At 26.8% G+C, this 16,949-nt stretch overlaps 1 protein-coding gene across 4 annotated transcripts in view; it reads left to right on the forward strand.

Annotated features, from left to right (window-relative positions):
• The window catches only part of LOC123274982 (tensin-4-like), a 213,405-nt gene that overhangs the window by 138,927 nt on the left and 57,529 nt on the right, over positions 1-16,949 (forward strand). For all 4 annotated transcript variants that reach the window (XM_044742819.1, XM_044742821.1, XM_044742820.1 and 1 more), the window contains one exon: positions 12,191-12,337. In XM_044742819.1, coding sequence (XP_044598754.1) covers positions 12,191-12,337 — 147 coding nt within the window. The remainder of the gene's footprint in view (positions 1-12,190; positions 12,338-16,949) is intronic.

Consider the following 16,949-nt stretch of genomic DNA (forward strand, 5'->3'; position numbering starts at 1 on the left):
GTTTTCCTTTGATGAAAATCCGTTTACTTTTACTTAAAAGACAGTTTCTTAGATTTTAAAATAAATATTATAATCTGGTGTGCCAATAAATGCTAAAACTAAAATAAAGAGATGAAAGAAATGCTTAAGAAGTAAAGAGTTTTAAAGAGAATCGTCAAAGTGAGGGAATATTTTTCTCAGTTTAATTTTTAATGACAAATTTACGATTCTCCAGAACTTTACCTTAAAATTTAATATTATTTTTTATATTAGCTTTAAACAACTTCTTATCTAATAAAAAATTTATTTACTGTTAGATTTAGCTACTTTACAGCTGAGATAAAATTTTATTTTACAATTATTTAATTTACTTTAAGGCCCTCCAGACGATACTAATTTTCTACGTGACTCGATCTTAAATTTAAAAAAAAATTTCCTATAAAATAATGAATAAAGATTGATGAAAAATAATAAAAGCAGATTAGAGCACAGTACCTGATCACAATAAAAAATATTTAAAAGAAAATAAATTATTAAAAAATGGAGGCTGAGGCCGAGACAAGGATATTAACGAAGGCTGTTTGTTAGAGCCTGAAAATAAGGGAGTATTTTCGCGCATATTGCCTTTTACCTCGTTGTGAATAGCTGTCTCGTGCTCGCTTTTCTTCCCGTATCCTTGTAATATTATCAAGAGGCGGTTAGATGGTTGTTTCAACCAAGAACTTTCAACTCCTTGAATTTGCGGTGAAAACAAAATCCGTCAGTTTTCATTGAGACTCCCTCAAGCTTCTATGATTATAATTTAATGTAATATTATGATAACATAATCTTTTAAATCTGTACACGTTAATATTATTGCTTACATAATTTCCTCATACTCATCTTAAATTCATTCAAGATAAATTAGGAATTTTCCACCCAAAATGTCTGCCGAGATTTGAATACTAATTACTTCATTAGATATTTGCTGTTCTAACAGAAATTTCTCAGAAAATTATCAATATTTACTTAATATAATATAAAAAATATTTAGTATCAAATTCCATCAATTTTTTTTTCTAAAAATTTTTACATCAATTAAAACTGTATATATTTTTTAATTAATTTAATAGTTGATTAAAATAAAAAATTAACAATAAAAAAGCTTTTTAAAGGACTAGAAAAATTAATTTTATTCTATTACTTCATACTTTAAAAATTAACTCTCTTAAAGCGAGAAAATTCAGCGGCTATGCACCCCCTGTCGGATAATTTAAAAACTAACTTTTATAAAAAGATTATTTATAGACTTTTTATAATTTTTTCTTACGGAAAAAATAGATAGTAAATAAATTCAATAATATTTTCAAATCTTCAGAGTTTTTTTCACTCAAAATATCTGCTAAGATTTGAATACTAATTACTTAATTAGATATTTGCTCTTCTAACAGAAATTTTTGAGAAAATCATCAATAATAATCTATAAAAAATATTTAATATCAAATTCCATCAATTTGTCAATTTTTTTCTACAAATTTTTGCATTAATTATATATATTTACTTAAAATTAATCAAATAATTGATCAAATTAAAAAAATAATAACAAAAAAGCTTTATAAAAGAGCTAAAAAAATTAATTTTCCTCTATTACTTTATACTTTAAAAATTAACTCTCTTAAAGCGAGAAGATTCAGCGGTCATGCGCCACCTGTCGGATAATTTGAAAACTACCTTTTATAAAAAAATTATTTTTGGCTTTTTTATCATTTTTTCCAACGGAAAAAATAGACAGTAGATAAATTCAATGATATTTTCAAATTTTTAGAGCTTTAAAGTATTTTTTGATCTGAGTAAAAATTATATTTAAGTAAAAAAGAGACATTGTCCATAATTACCACTGAGCCACCTTAATAAATTTTCCTGTATAAATTAATGACCAATATCTTGAAGCAGCATTATGTCTGTAACCTGTAACGACCGCCATAACTCATCATATCACTTAAGTTTTCATTTTCCGTTGAAAAATGACACAAATTCATAACAGTGGATCTTAAACACACGTTATGGCAGAGCCTTCATGCAGCCAGTGGTACTCGAGTACATAAGACAAATGGGTTTCGCCCTCGTATTTGTATACGCCGACGTCTTGTAGATCTTCGGTGGGTTATACGCCAAACAAGCTGCGGATTCCGACTGACAGAGAGAAAACAGGATAACAAGATACTGAGACTGAGAGTGATAGTGATAGCTGATAGTGATACTACAGTATCCGACAACAATACAATTCCTCGTTATACACGCCATATACTTCCCAAATTTGTTGTGTGAAAGTATTGTCAAAACACGCGGATATTATGTAAATTTTGGATAATATTGATGGCTTCCTTCTGCTCCTTCACTTCAGTTTCACAAACACCCAAGTAATAATATCTAAATTTCATGATGAACCTCAACTGAGGTACGTTCGAAATATGAGACTTTTTGAATAATTAACTTATGTCCTAATTTTAAATCGGCTTTAATTATTAAGTTCAGCTAGTCATAATAGTAAACTCTATTTTGTTAGATTTTAGTAAATGTTTCATCAGCGTTTATTATTAGTATATTAATTTTGGTACTTAATTACTTCGGAGGTAATCTATTTTAATGCACAGGTAGACCATATATGTGTTCATAGAACATATTTCAGAAACGTTGGATAGTTTAAACCAACGGTAGGCATAATCCATTAAGGATTAAATTCAATCCCTCTTGTATCTAGTTTGCTATTTTTCATCTACTCTCACCATTTATTACACATATGCTGCATAATTAATTTTGTTATTTTATAAGGTTAATTTGCGGTCCAGTTTTATCAGAAAAATTTTACGATCACGGAAACAAATTATGTAGGAAAATTTATCGAAAAAAAAAATGTTAAATTTACAATAATGGTTCTATAAAAATTACGTTGTTGGAAAAAAAAACTTCTACGTAATTATATAAAAGTTTTGGCAATATTATATTGTAAAATTTAAAAGCTAACATGTTTTTTTTTATTTAAAAAATTTTTTTCACATTCTAAATTAATGTTTTTTGCGATGTACAATTTATATTTTCGTGCTGGATTAAAATATCAATTTATTTTAAATATTATTCCTTTTAAAGTTCCATATCACGAATTGAATTCTTTAAAAAATTTAAATAATTAAATTTTAATAATGCAAAGGATTTATTATTACAATAATATTTATTTTCACAATGAAAATATTTTCCGAGAATTTTATACCCTTTATAGAATAAAAAATTTCTATGAAATTATGTAAAAGTTTTAGCAATATTATATTGTAAAATTTAAAAGCTAACATTTTTTTTTTATTTAAAAAATTTTTCTCTACATAAATTAATATTTTTTACAATAATTTATACATGGTAGGTTTTTTTATCATCCTGGATTAAAATATCTATTTATTTTAAATATTATATCTTTTTGAGTAACATATAAATAGTTAAAGTTCTTGGATAGTGTCAAATTAACAGAAAAATGTTGAATATTTAACACCACGTTCCATATCACGACTTTAAAATGTGTAAAGAATTTAAATAATTAAATTTTAATAATGCAAAGGATTTATTATTACAATAATATTCATTTTCGCAATGAAAGTATTTTCCGAGGATTTTATATCATTTTTTTATTTTTTGTAGAAGTGAAATTATCTATTCATGAATCTCACATGTTTCCAACGAGACTCATTAAAAGCTCCGAGAGCTTTCATGACATCGTAACCTTGATATCACGTGTCTGTAACTGTCGAGTAAAATAATTCCATCGTTTGCTTGGTGAGCTTAAAAATAGATGAAATGAAATTTTCCTCAAAAAAAGAATCAGGACGGCTGATTTTAATTTCTGGAAATTTAATTATTAAAAAAAAGAAACTAATTATTTAGCTTCAAACAAAATAGTAAAAAAAAAAAGCAATCGACCCCGAAACGTCGAGAACTAGAGATTAAAAATCGAGCATTTGAAAATCGATCGGAGTTGCACTCCATTCTGCGAAATTTACTATTTTCAAGCCGGAAATTAAAACATGGGCGTATATATAAAAGTAACTCTCGTTAACTTTAATTCAATAGAGCTAAAGCTTTAATTAGTCTGTATATAAAGATACATAGTATATTTTTTTTTGTTTTTTATTGTAGGTCGTGACCGACAAATCTAGTTTTACTGAGTGAGGAAACAATGAAGAAGATCTCTTGAATAAACTTAATTAGTAGTCAGAGATAATTAGAGGCGCCCGAAGGCGAAGGTACTAAAGATATTTTACTCCGGACACAACAGATTCTGCAGAGCAGCTGAGAAAAAAACACAAATAAAACTATCTTAAATTTCGTCTTTCTTGTTTCCCTCTTTTTTCTTTCGTATTCTTTATTTTCTATAATGAAAAAAACATTAACCTGATTCAAGAAAAAAATTTTTGAATTGTTACAAAAATTCCTTGCATCAAATTGAGTCTATTCAAAATTTTTTGGTCCAAGATTTTTTATTCGGTTCAAAATTAAAAAATGTTTCTATTAAATCTTGATCCAAAATTATTTTTTCTTAATTTATTAATTAATTAATTTTTTACACCAAGTAAAATTTATTTAAAAAAATAAGAAAGTTTTATTGATTACCAATTAGAAAATAATTTTTACGTAAGTTAAATTTTCTTTAATTAAAGAAAAAAAAATATTTAAAAAAGAATTTTTTAGTTTAAAATTTTTTTCTTTAATCAAGTAAATTTTTTTCCCTGCCTTCATTAATTTTTTGATGAACTACCGCGTAAACACAACCAGAAGTTATAAAACTAATCCTATTTGTGACAATGCGCACGTCGAGACGTAGGCTATTGACATTCTCGAATACGAGTGCAGTTAATCGGCTTCGTTATGACATACAGAGAGAATTTAATGCATAGAGCTTCTCGGTAAAGACTTCTTTATAATTACAATTACTAAGTCTAATATTAATTATAATTATAATAATTAATGCCTGCTAATTAAGAGATGACATGATATAATAAAATAGATATGTTTCATTTCAGCGAGTATGATTGCTCGGTAATAACTAATAATTCATAATTACCGGTCATAAAGGATAACGTGCGATTAGTAGAACAGTTAACTCATTCAATTTGCCTCGTATCATTCATAACTCCTTTCATTCGACGGGTGATAAATTTAAGTCCCAACAATGTTATTTTAAATTACTCAATAAGTACTGGAGTATTCAACGGAATATTCCGGAGAAATCTGCTGCTGCAGACAACAAAGAGATTGTTTAAATCATCGCGAATTGAGTCAAGTTAGAATGGTCCAGGTTCGATTTTTCGAACAGTGATTTATCGCTCGGCTGGTTTAACTTTCAGAAGCCAGTGTAATGAATCTAAGAGAATTTGAATATAAATGTGACTATTAAAAAGTATTAGTACGAAATAAATGCTCGGTTCTTTTGTTTTAATGACGCGGTTCAGAGTTACAATCAGTCTGGATCTGACGTTAAAATTTACTGTACGTCTCTGTGCTGGCGCTTCAATAAACGTTTATATTATTGCTTCATAAGTAATGGCTTATAGTAAAAAAAAATTCTTCAATTTATATTTTAAATAATTTATTTCAATTTCAAAATATAAAATTCATTGTTTTTTTAAACAACAATATATTATAGTAAAATTATGAAATTTTAAATAAAAATCACTAGCAACCTTGCAGTCACTATGTGACTGAATAAAATTTTGCTTTATTAAATAATGACTTTTGTTAAATTACACTGTACTTTCTTAAATATTGACATTTTTGAAGATATAAGCTCATCCTGATGTTACACTCATCAAGAGCTTTCATTTGAGTACCCACATGCATTTTGATATATTTTTCATATATATGTCGGAGAGTAAAGTACAGTGGAGTATTTCTCTGGCAATCTGATGGGAATATTCTTTAGAATAGTAATATTTTTGTAATCCTCAATAATTAAAGAATGTACCCTTACTTCGAGTATGGTTGTAAAAATAAGTTTAACTAATTTGTTTTATTGCGGTAGGCTTAGACCTAGGTCGACACATGGTTGTCAACGTAGTCGTGGCCACAGGACGATAGGGGTATCATAAATTACCAAGGGAAAAGGAAATATGCAGTTGTCATATTTTTTGAGAATCTTTGAGAAGACAGTCTTATTCTGGAATCGAGATCATACAGACGTCCTGGTGATTACAAATTCGTTATCCTCCTAAGTCTGAGTGTATTGCAAAGCAATTTAACATTGTATCGTATTTTGTGTATTGTTGTGTTAGTGATAAGTGATAATTAATGATTGTGTTTATTCCTGCAATACGAATCTATTTTACTCATTTTTATTAATTGACATATTGTAACTCCGCATATTAATTTGATTGTAATAATAAAAATGAACGTACACGATAATTCTGGTACTCCAACAATTATTCTTGACTTACCGACATATACATATATATATAATATATATAAATATATGAAAAATTGATGTGGGTACTCAAATGAAAAGTCTTGATGAGTGTAACATCGAGATAAGCTTATATCTTTAAGAATATTAATAATTCATAAGATACAAGGTCGTTTCTTAATTATATTAAATTGCACTGTACTTTCTTACATATTGACGTTTTTAAAGATATAAGCTCATCCCGAAGTTACACTCATCAAGAGCTTTCGTTTGAGTACCCACATGCATTTTTATATATTTTTCATATATACATATATATAATATATACTTTAAAGATATAAGCTCATTTTGATGTTATACTCATCAAGAGCTTTCATTTGAGTACCCACATGTATTTTCATATATTTTTTATATATACATATATATAATATATATAAATATATGAAAAATTGATGTAGGTACTCAAATGAAAGGTCTTGATGAATGTAACATCAGGATGAGCTTATATCTTTAAAAATGTCAATAGTTCACGAGATACAAGGTCATTTCTTAATTATGTATCTAGAGATACATTTTCGAATGCAGCCTAAATACTTATCATCATAAATTGACTATAGGTGAGAATGATATAAAACCTTTAAAAGGCACAACTCCAGGTCAAGACCTTTCTAATGATGCAAAATTTAACCATAAAAACGCATTTTATCAAATAAATACACTGGCCACAAAATTTTGCTTATTCTCTTGATAATATAGATTATTCAATAAAAATTCAAGTGTTATTTTTAAAAAATATCTATTAAAAAAAATTTATTTAATATTCTTTAAAAAATTAAACTTTTGCATTAAAGTCCGACCAATTTTAATTACAAAAATACTTAGCGACTGAACAATAAAATCTACCTTGCAAAACAATTGAGAGAGCGTTTAAAATAAATAAAAAAAAATATTGTTGTATCAGTAAGATAAATTAGATGTTATTAGTCTGGAAAAAAAGACGATGAAAAAATAAAGTAGTAGTAATGTAAAGAGTTAAATGTAAAAAGCTCTTGCATTACTCTCAAGTGCAATACTTCAGAGGCGGTTCTCGAGTTGTTTATCTTGCAACTTGTCACCAATAAGGTCTCGAGATCTCAACCAAGTCTTCGAGATTTTTCATTTAGTTTTTTTCCGTCGACCAGACGCCAAATCCAGCTTTGCTTATAAATTTATCCTCATTAATTTAGCGCAAACAGAGAAATAATGTCCTAAATTTATTTCAATTTTATTAACAAAAAAGCTCGATCAATCTTGAGATAAAATTCGCGAAAACTTTTATTATTTTTATTTAAAAATTTTATTGTCGGAAGTGTTCTTGTCAAGCAATATACAGCACCAGACGTATCAGTTAAGTACAAAAAGAACAATCGTTTAGTAAAGTGCAGTTTTAATCTATTCGTATAATTAGTCCAGTGTGACTCGTTTGCAATAACCTGTATTACAAAGTTTCCCTCGTTTTCCAAGTATGTCACGCAACTCTCAAGGGAGATGCATGCGATAAACTCCTCGACGATACAATTTACAAAGCCTCCTCGAGAATATTAATCATAAACTTTGAGTAGTCGCACTGGAAACTTGAACGATTAAATTCACGCTTAAAAAATAACTTTAATATTTATACGAATAAAATAATATTTAAAATATTTAAGCAGATCCACGCAAAGTAGTAAAATTTTTAAAACATTGTGAAAATTTGTAAATTTAATCTACGTAGCCTAATAATTAATAAAAAAAATTAAAAAACAGTATGTTTCCGGGATACTTAATGAAATAATTAGATTTTAAAATTGTAATTTTTACATGTAGGTAAATGGAGATTCCACCAGCCGTGTATTTAGTTAAGAATTAAATGCAATTAGCGATTTTAAAAAAATTTTATTTTCATTGAATTTGATTGGAAAAATAATAAGCTTTCGATTAAAACAATAAAAAAAGTACACGGAAAGAAAATTGAAGGAGTTTTTACTATTTTACTATTGTAATTTTTACTAAATAAAATAGTAACGGTGGACTATACTTCTCATTTAGTAATTTTTACGATCTACTATTGTAAATTTTATCCAACAAATAAGACTAGCCAGAGTCTTAAAAAGTCGAATACTATAGAGCAAATTATACAATATGTGTTTGTGAACTTTACAATTCAACTATTGTAAAAATTCACAGTTGATTTTTTTAAAAGAAATATTAGGGAGGGAGAGAGGTTGGACTAATTGGTACCTGTACAGTAATCGAAAAAAGAAACCGATATATTCGTGCGATCTGGGAATCGAACCCAGAACTCTGTGATGGCAGCCAGAGACTCTCCCTCTACGCTATCCGAGGTAAACTAAGACCCATATCCATTAACATTCACATAAACTCGGAGTCTAGCGCTGTGCATGACCATCACTCACACTAATTGAGAAACATTCCAATTCAACTATTGTAAAATTTGCTATAGTTCTACACAGAAAAAAAAATTTCTTGACTGGAGAATAAAATTCTTGGCTCAAGTAAATTTTCGGGTGCCCGAAGAAAGACCGAAGTTGTCTTGGCCGAAGTAAAAATTTTTCTTGAAATTCTATTCTTGGTGGAAGTAATTTTTCTTAATGCAAATTTTCATAAATACTTGATACAATAAATTTTTATATTGGATCAAGATTTTTAGATACTTTAGGGAAGCAGCGCCACCTGCTTCAGCTGAGAAAAAAATTTTCTCACCTTGAGAAAATTTTTTTCTTGAATATTTGATACCCATTTTAGATTATTTTAGCACGCAATTATACATATTGAATGAAAGAAAATGGTTCAATATTATTTGATCTTCCCATTTGACATGTTCGTCAATAAAAATATTAATGAAAATTTATTATCGAGATATTTAATTTTTTGGAGCAAGAGAAAAATTTTCTCAAGACAAGAAAATTTACTTCTGTCAAGAACTTAACTTTTGGAGCAAGAGAAAAATGTTCTCAAAACAAGAAAATTTTCTTGATTTAAATAAATTGTCTTGGATCAAGATACGTATTTCTTGAAGCAAGAGAATTAATTTTGTTGGGATAAGTGAAATTTCTAATGTCAAAAAAAAATTTTTTTTTCGCCCGAGAAAATAATTAGCAAGAAAAATATTTTCTTGGTTCAAGTGAACCATTCTTTCTGTGTATTGGAAAGATACAGAGGCAGCACTGGAAATTTTCATCTCTTACTTTTTACAATAGTAATATCGTATTTTTTCATGAATAAATAGTATTTTTTCTTCTAAAATAATTGACAATTAATATTAATAAAAGTATAATCCAGCTTTACCATAGTTGTATCATAAATTCTCCCAGAAATTTTTTCCCGTGTAGCTTTCCGAACTTATTACGGAGATATTTTATATGTTTTATGAAAAATCACAAGGAACTTCCGTTCTTTGAAGTCTTGTATTTGACTAGGCAACACCGCTTGCGCAGTTACCCAAAGCATAAGCAACCGTGGTTTTTTAAATGCTAGAAGATCTTAGTCATTTTAGTTAGACAGTAAAAATAAATAAATTTTAAGGTTAGGGAACTCTTGCGGTGTTGTCAAATGTATACCAGTAATTCAGAGTGCTATATTTTTTATTAATCAATTAAATGTTAATAATTATTTAATGAGAAAATTTTTCGAAAATTTCCTCAAAATTGTTATTAATTAATTTTAAGATGCATAACAAAAGTATTTCTACGTATTATTTTTTTATAGACATTCTTTACACTAGGAGGGTACTTGAATCTCCTTAATATTTACCAGAATAAAATAATATTTAAAATATTTAATAAAATATTATTCACACATGATAATAATATTAATAATTAATCTTAGATCCCGATCCACATGTATCAATAACGCCGAATTAATTAAAATGTAAATTTAGTTAGCAAGCTATTCATAATAAAACCGTTAATCTCGTTTAAAGATAAAGCACCTCGTAAATTCCGATTCCAAGATTCGTGATCTGGCGAGTGAGTATATGAGACACAAACTTTACTTGAGCTCTGAGCTCTGGGCTGGGCCTACACGTCCCCATTAATATAATATAATATAATATCAAGCCTTTTTATTTTATAAACGCCCTAAAAATTTTATTATCTTGCACTTCTGATCGACGGCGCACAAACTTTAAGAGGATGATTTACACCGAGGCGGATAAAACGTGTTTTACGATTAAAACCACCCCACTGTCGACGCTCCGAGAAATTTATATTAATATTAAATATAATAACAATTTTTTTTTTTTTTTTAATTTTGGCTGGAATTTATTCGCGAATTTTATTCACCGATCAATCACCAACTTTAATAAAATTGCTTATGAAAAAGTTTCGGTGATGAGATGACATGCATAGAAAGCGAATGAATAAAAAATATAATGTATACTATTATGTAGTAGGTGTAAAGTTTACTCGCGATCTATGGAACGCGAAAGTTCTTATCATGTTTTTCGTCCAATCGCACGTTGGATTGCCATTAAAAGTTTAAGCAGATTCGAGAATCAGATTGTAAATGAGAAAAACTTTTATAAAATCTTCATTTCTCATTTTCATTACCCTTACTTTTCCTTTTATCATTTAAAATTCTTTTGTTTTATTTTAAGACTTGGATTTTCTTGTCTTTGCTAAATTAATAAAATTTATTTGAAAGCTGGAATGGGATTTGATTTCTTAAAGATAACGAGAACTTGTTAATTTATTGAAATAAGAGTGGTAGTAAAATTTTATTGAGTCGATAAAAAAATATCTAATTTTTCATTTTAAAAAATAGTTAAAGATTATTTATAAGCTTTTAAAAAAATTTTGCAGAAATTTTTTAAATTATTGCATTTAAAAACTATTAAAAAAAAATCTAATAAAATTTTTTTAAGCTTTAAATTTTTTTAAATTGTTAAAAATTTTTAAATTTGAGATTTCAACTTTAATCTTAAATAATTTTTGAAAAATTGAATTTATCGAAAAATTATGAGACTTTTTTTTTAGAGCATTTAATTTCCTTCAAAAATATATCTTATATTTTTTTATATGTTGTTTGGAAAACAAGATATAAAATTTAGAAGCTTAAAAAAATTTTTTTTCGTTATTTAAATAGAAACTTAAAATTTTTTTAAAAATTTAAAAATTATTTAAAAAAAAAATTGTCTATTTCTTTTTAAAAGCTCTTAAATAAATACATAAATTTATTGACTTTTTAATAAGAAATTATTAAAAAATTTATATGCAAGAAGTAAAATTTTTATAATAAAATTGCCAAATAAATTTATTCAAAGATGGGTTCCGCATTTGTAGTTAAATGTCTCTATTCAGTCAGTGACATTAATTCTGTAAACTTGTTAAATTAAAATACTTAAACATCGGCTCTTGTAAATAAAATGTTTTGAGAGGCTCACTCGAATACGAAGTTAGTATAGGACTACTCGGAAAAGATTTATCGCGCTTACTAACAAGCCCGTATCTAGTCTCCGTGGCTTTTACTTTCTTATTTTTATCACTCGACTAATATGTGTACATAATCTGCTGCGAAAGAAAGAATAATAAATATCGCGGGCCTGAAAAAACAATTAAGATATTCCTGTGTAATTTATAACTTATCTTCAGCTCGTAAATTCAACAGCCTAGAATCAGAGTTAGATTCAACTCGATGAATTATTCTGACAGCATCATCAATTCATAATATTATTTTATTATTTTTATATTAGTTTATTTTATTTTTATATTATAAACAACAATTACAATTTTAAACTATTTTTTGTTCCAGCGAGTGCAAATGGCCCATGCGTTGAGGCGCATTTCATACGCGACTTGTGAATTACAGCACGCGCAATTCAGTTTTCTTGCGCGAGAACCGAGAGCTCATTTCACGATACAATATTGTCATTCTTTCATCACTGAATCACCTGAACAGGTAAGAACAATTTAAAAAAATTTCCTATCCATTTTTTTTTCGCTTAAAAAATTATCTTTTTTTTTCATAAAAAAAAACAAATTAATTTTTTCAATTAAAAATTTACTGGCAAAAAAAATTTTTAACCCTTAAATCCAAAATTTTTATTAAAAATGACAAAATATAATTTTTTAACTAATTAATTAACAAAACAAAATGAAGTTTTTGCTTAAAAAATTATCTTTTTTTTTCCATAAAAAAACAAATTAATTTTTTTAACTAAAATTTTACTTGCAAAAAAACTTTTTACCCTTTAAATCCACAATTTTTATTAAAAATAGCTCAAAACATAATTTTATAACTCTAAATTTTTTTAACTAATTAATCAACAAAATAAAATGAAGTTTTCGCTTAAAAAATTATCTTTTTTTTCCATAAAAAAACAAATTAATTTTTTTAATTAAAAATTTACTTACAAAAAAACGTTTTAACCTTTAATTCCTCAATTTTTATCAAAAATAGCTCACAATATAATTTTATAACTCTAAATTTTTTTAACTAATTAACCAACAAAAGAAAATGAAGTTTTTGCATAAAAAATGATCATATCCCCGCCGATAAAAAAATTATTGAAAACAATAATTAATTTTTTAAATTTAAATTGACAAAATAAATAAAAATTGCTAGAAATATTTTGTAATAAAAATTATTTAAAAGAAATAAAATTTTCTATAAAAAATTGCATTAAAAAATGATCAATGAGCAGCGATCGATAATCGATAGATCAAGGATCATTTGCAGCCGTCGGATATCTTAATTTCTTCTTTACCATTTACCGAACGGTCTCTACTTTCTTCAATATCAAATAAATCAACAAACCATTTATTTTAAAGTGCACCTGGAAAGTAATTTAATTCTAATTATAATTAATTAAATAAATGAATATACAATAAGGTCACACATCTGTCCGACTATATCTTGTATAATCACTCAAAATGTTAATAATTTTTTTCTGAATAGTAATTGGGCTTAAACATCTGTACAGAGGTTAATATTAATTGCCGAGAGAGTGACATATGACGGAATGTCTGTTCCAGAACGTTAAACGTCTCGTAGCACATGCATAAATAGTGATTATGCAAACTAATGCAAGTCACAAGCATAAATGTACCACTCACCCGATTAAACTATTGCTGAAAATTACTGTTTATAAACATAATAACTATTACATTACCATGCAAATCTCTCTTTTAATTAAACTTTCCGGAAAAGTTATTTATTGCTTCACAAATCAATAGATCGATTATTTCAAAAAAACATTCCAGGAAATTACTAATTATTATTTCTATCGCTGATTAATAAGTGCCAAGTTTTTTTTACTTATTTTCGAACTCTTTCTCTCCAGCGGGTTTAATTAATATCCGGTATAATGTACAGAATGGCTAATGGTGTGATATTATTGCACCTCATTAGCATTGTTATTGCCAGCATCTGCAGCAATAGACGAAACACTTGAATTAATTCGTCATTCTGCTTAAACACTGCAGTAATTGGAAATTTGTAATTGTCTATTTCTAAATTCATATCATGTAAGAAATTTTATCACTCGTTACTACGATGTTCCTTAAATTAAATTAATACAATTATATCAAATTTAATTATAAGGAACTTGGCTGAGAATTTTGCAGTAAAATTTATTTTTTTATTCTTTGAATTTTTTGCAATAAAAATTCAAGTAGCTGAAGAAAATAATTACAGTCCGTAATATTCTAGTTTTTCTTTTTTTTTTGGGTAATAATATTTAATATTGTATTGTATCTAAACTTTAATAACCATAATAAAAATAATAATGATGATAATAAACCCGAGTTTACAAATAAGGCCGCAAGTATGACGGGACAAAAAATAATTCCTTTGACAGTTATTTTTATTCGATGGAATCGGAGACACTGAAAATAAAATATTAAAAAATTTTTGAACAGAAGATGAAGATTCAGAAGCAGATATACTGAAGAATCGTCAAACGATTCGGACTTTTTTCACCCCGATTGTCGGTACTGCAAAACCAGAAGTTTAAGGACCAGTTGTTGTAAAATTGCAACCGGTCATTGACATTTTTCATTTTTTATTTTATAAAAATTCATAAATTTACTTTTTTTTTCGACTAATTTTAATATTTATTTTTCAGTAATTAATTATTCAAATTTCACTAAAAAATATGAAAATTAGTTCAGCAAATATTGAATAATTTTAAGAATTTTTTTAAGAAATAAACATGACATTTTTCATTTTTTATTTTATAAAAATTCATAAATTTATAATTTTCTTCGACTAATTTTGATATTTATTTTTCAATAATTAATTATTCAAATTTCACTAAAAAATATGAAAATTAATTCAGCAGATATTGAATAAGTTTAAGAATTTTTTCAACAAAACATGGCAAAAAAAATTGACTTGTAGAAATTTTAAGGAATTAAAAATGCAATTTTTGAAAGTAATTTTTCAGAACAAATTTTTTTGTTAAAAAAAATTAGACTGCTAACTTTAATGTCATCTAAAAACTTCTTGATTTAATAAACTGAGATCGGAGATCGGTAAGCCACTTTTAATAGTCTCATCTAAGTTGTTGTTTTGGGAAAATTATTACAGTGAACTTAATCTAAATTGTATGAAGAAAATTCATCTTTATCAAGCAGAGATTTACTCAACATACATCCTGGATACCAGCAAAAACTCGATGTTTGTTTCACATATGGTGCAATTTTTTGCGTCTCCGGAACTTGTATGTAAAGTTAAAATAACTAATTTAATTAAATTAATAAAAAAAATCAAATTATAATTTTAATATCGTAAATGTGTTTAAAAAAAATTTAACAAAAAAAATTGTACCTGAAGAATAGAAGTATTAGCTGGTGCAATTTATGAAAAATGAAGACACAATATAATATTTTAGGTTGTCTGTATTTATGTACGTATATTATAGACCGTGACGTTATATTGTCGACATTTATTCCTCATAGACGTATATATCTTATCCTATATCCAGGAAAATATAAAATAGATTCTTGCATGCATCGTCTACAGACATGGATGGATTTCCTTTGAAGAGATTTTAAATTGCTCTTATTTTCTATAACGCATGCATGACAACTTTTATTTTTTTCATTTTTCATTTCATTTCTTTTTACCTTTTCCCATTTTATATAAATTTCATCTCGCTTTATATACTTCCTCAAAGACTTTTTTTATCATAAACTCGTTTGCTTTAAAAAATTATTTCACATTTTGGCGTAATACACATTTTACCTTTTTATTAAAATTAAACCACAGTTTTTAAACTTAATGCTAAAATAATTGCAAAAAATTTAAACTTCTGAAGAAACAAATGGCGTTGAAGCCTGTTCCCTTATTTGCCGGTCTTTTTTGCATTAACCATTTGCAATGACTCACGGGAGACATTATAAACTTCAATAACGATTCTTCAAAGTCTTTCTTCGACGAACGTGAATAAGTTTACTTTATTTCTTCACTAGCCACTCTCTATAAATTATTTTATCGATTTAGTTTGTTTAAAAATTATAAAACTTTTGCAATCTACCACCGAGCGTGAGTTATTGAAGCTTAATAGGCGTGCAAGCTATATAATTCACATCAGCGGTAACAACAAACCCCGAGCCGAGCATCCGATGAAAAAAAATCCTTCTGTCATGCTTATGATCATTGTACTAAGAATTCCGACGAGTTTTATTAAAATACGGCAGGTGCAAAGGAGCAAGAAAAACGAATTGCCGTGTCTGAAGAAATACTCGCTATTTTGATGTTCTACTTCTCTATTTTATTTTATTTAAATTCATAGTAACATTCTCGTTATTTTTATTATTATTATTATTATAACGAATGTTTTTAAAAAAGGGAAAATTTTATCTATTTTTTCTAAGTGAGGAGTATTTTTCTCAGAAGTGTTCAATGTCAGAGTTTTATAAGTTTGTCTTTAGAAAAAAATTTCTAACTGTAAAAAATTGTACTTTTGTGGAACCTTGGGTCTCGGAAATTACCACTTAGGGTCGACAGAAAACAGAAGTAAATAACAACTGAGTTTATTAATTATTATCATCAAGATTTTATTTAAAAAAATTTATTTGATTCAAAAAAAAAATTCTTGAACTTAAATTATCACTTTAAAGGATTTCGTTAATAATTTTACTATGTGACTGCTGTAATTTGTGAAATATAAATAAATAAAATTTTGCTTTATTAAATAATGAATTTTGTTATATTGCACTTTACTTTCTTAACTATTGACATTTTTAAAGATATAAGCTCATCCCGATGTTATACTCATCAAGAGCTTTCATTTGAGTACCCACATGCATTTTTGATATATTTTTCATATATACATGTATATATAATATATATTTTGAAAATATAAGCTTATCCCGATGTTACACTCATCAAGAGCTTTCATTTGAGTACCCACATGCATTTTGATATATTTTTCATATATACATATATATAATATATATAAATATATGAAAAATTAATGTGGGTACTCAACTGAAAGGTCTTGATGAGTGTAGCATCGGGATGAGCTTATATCTTAAAAAATGTCAATAGTTCACAAGATAGAAGG

The sequence above is a fragment of the Cotesia glomerata genome, linkage group LG1, assembly GCF_020080835.1.
Source record: "Cotesia glomerata isolate CgM1 linkage group LG1, MPM_Cglom_v2.3, whole genome shotgun sequence".
NCBI lineage: Eukaryota > Metazoa > Arthropoda > Insecta > Hymenoptera > Braconidae > Cotesia > Cotesia glomerata.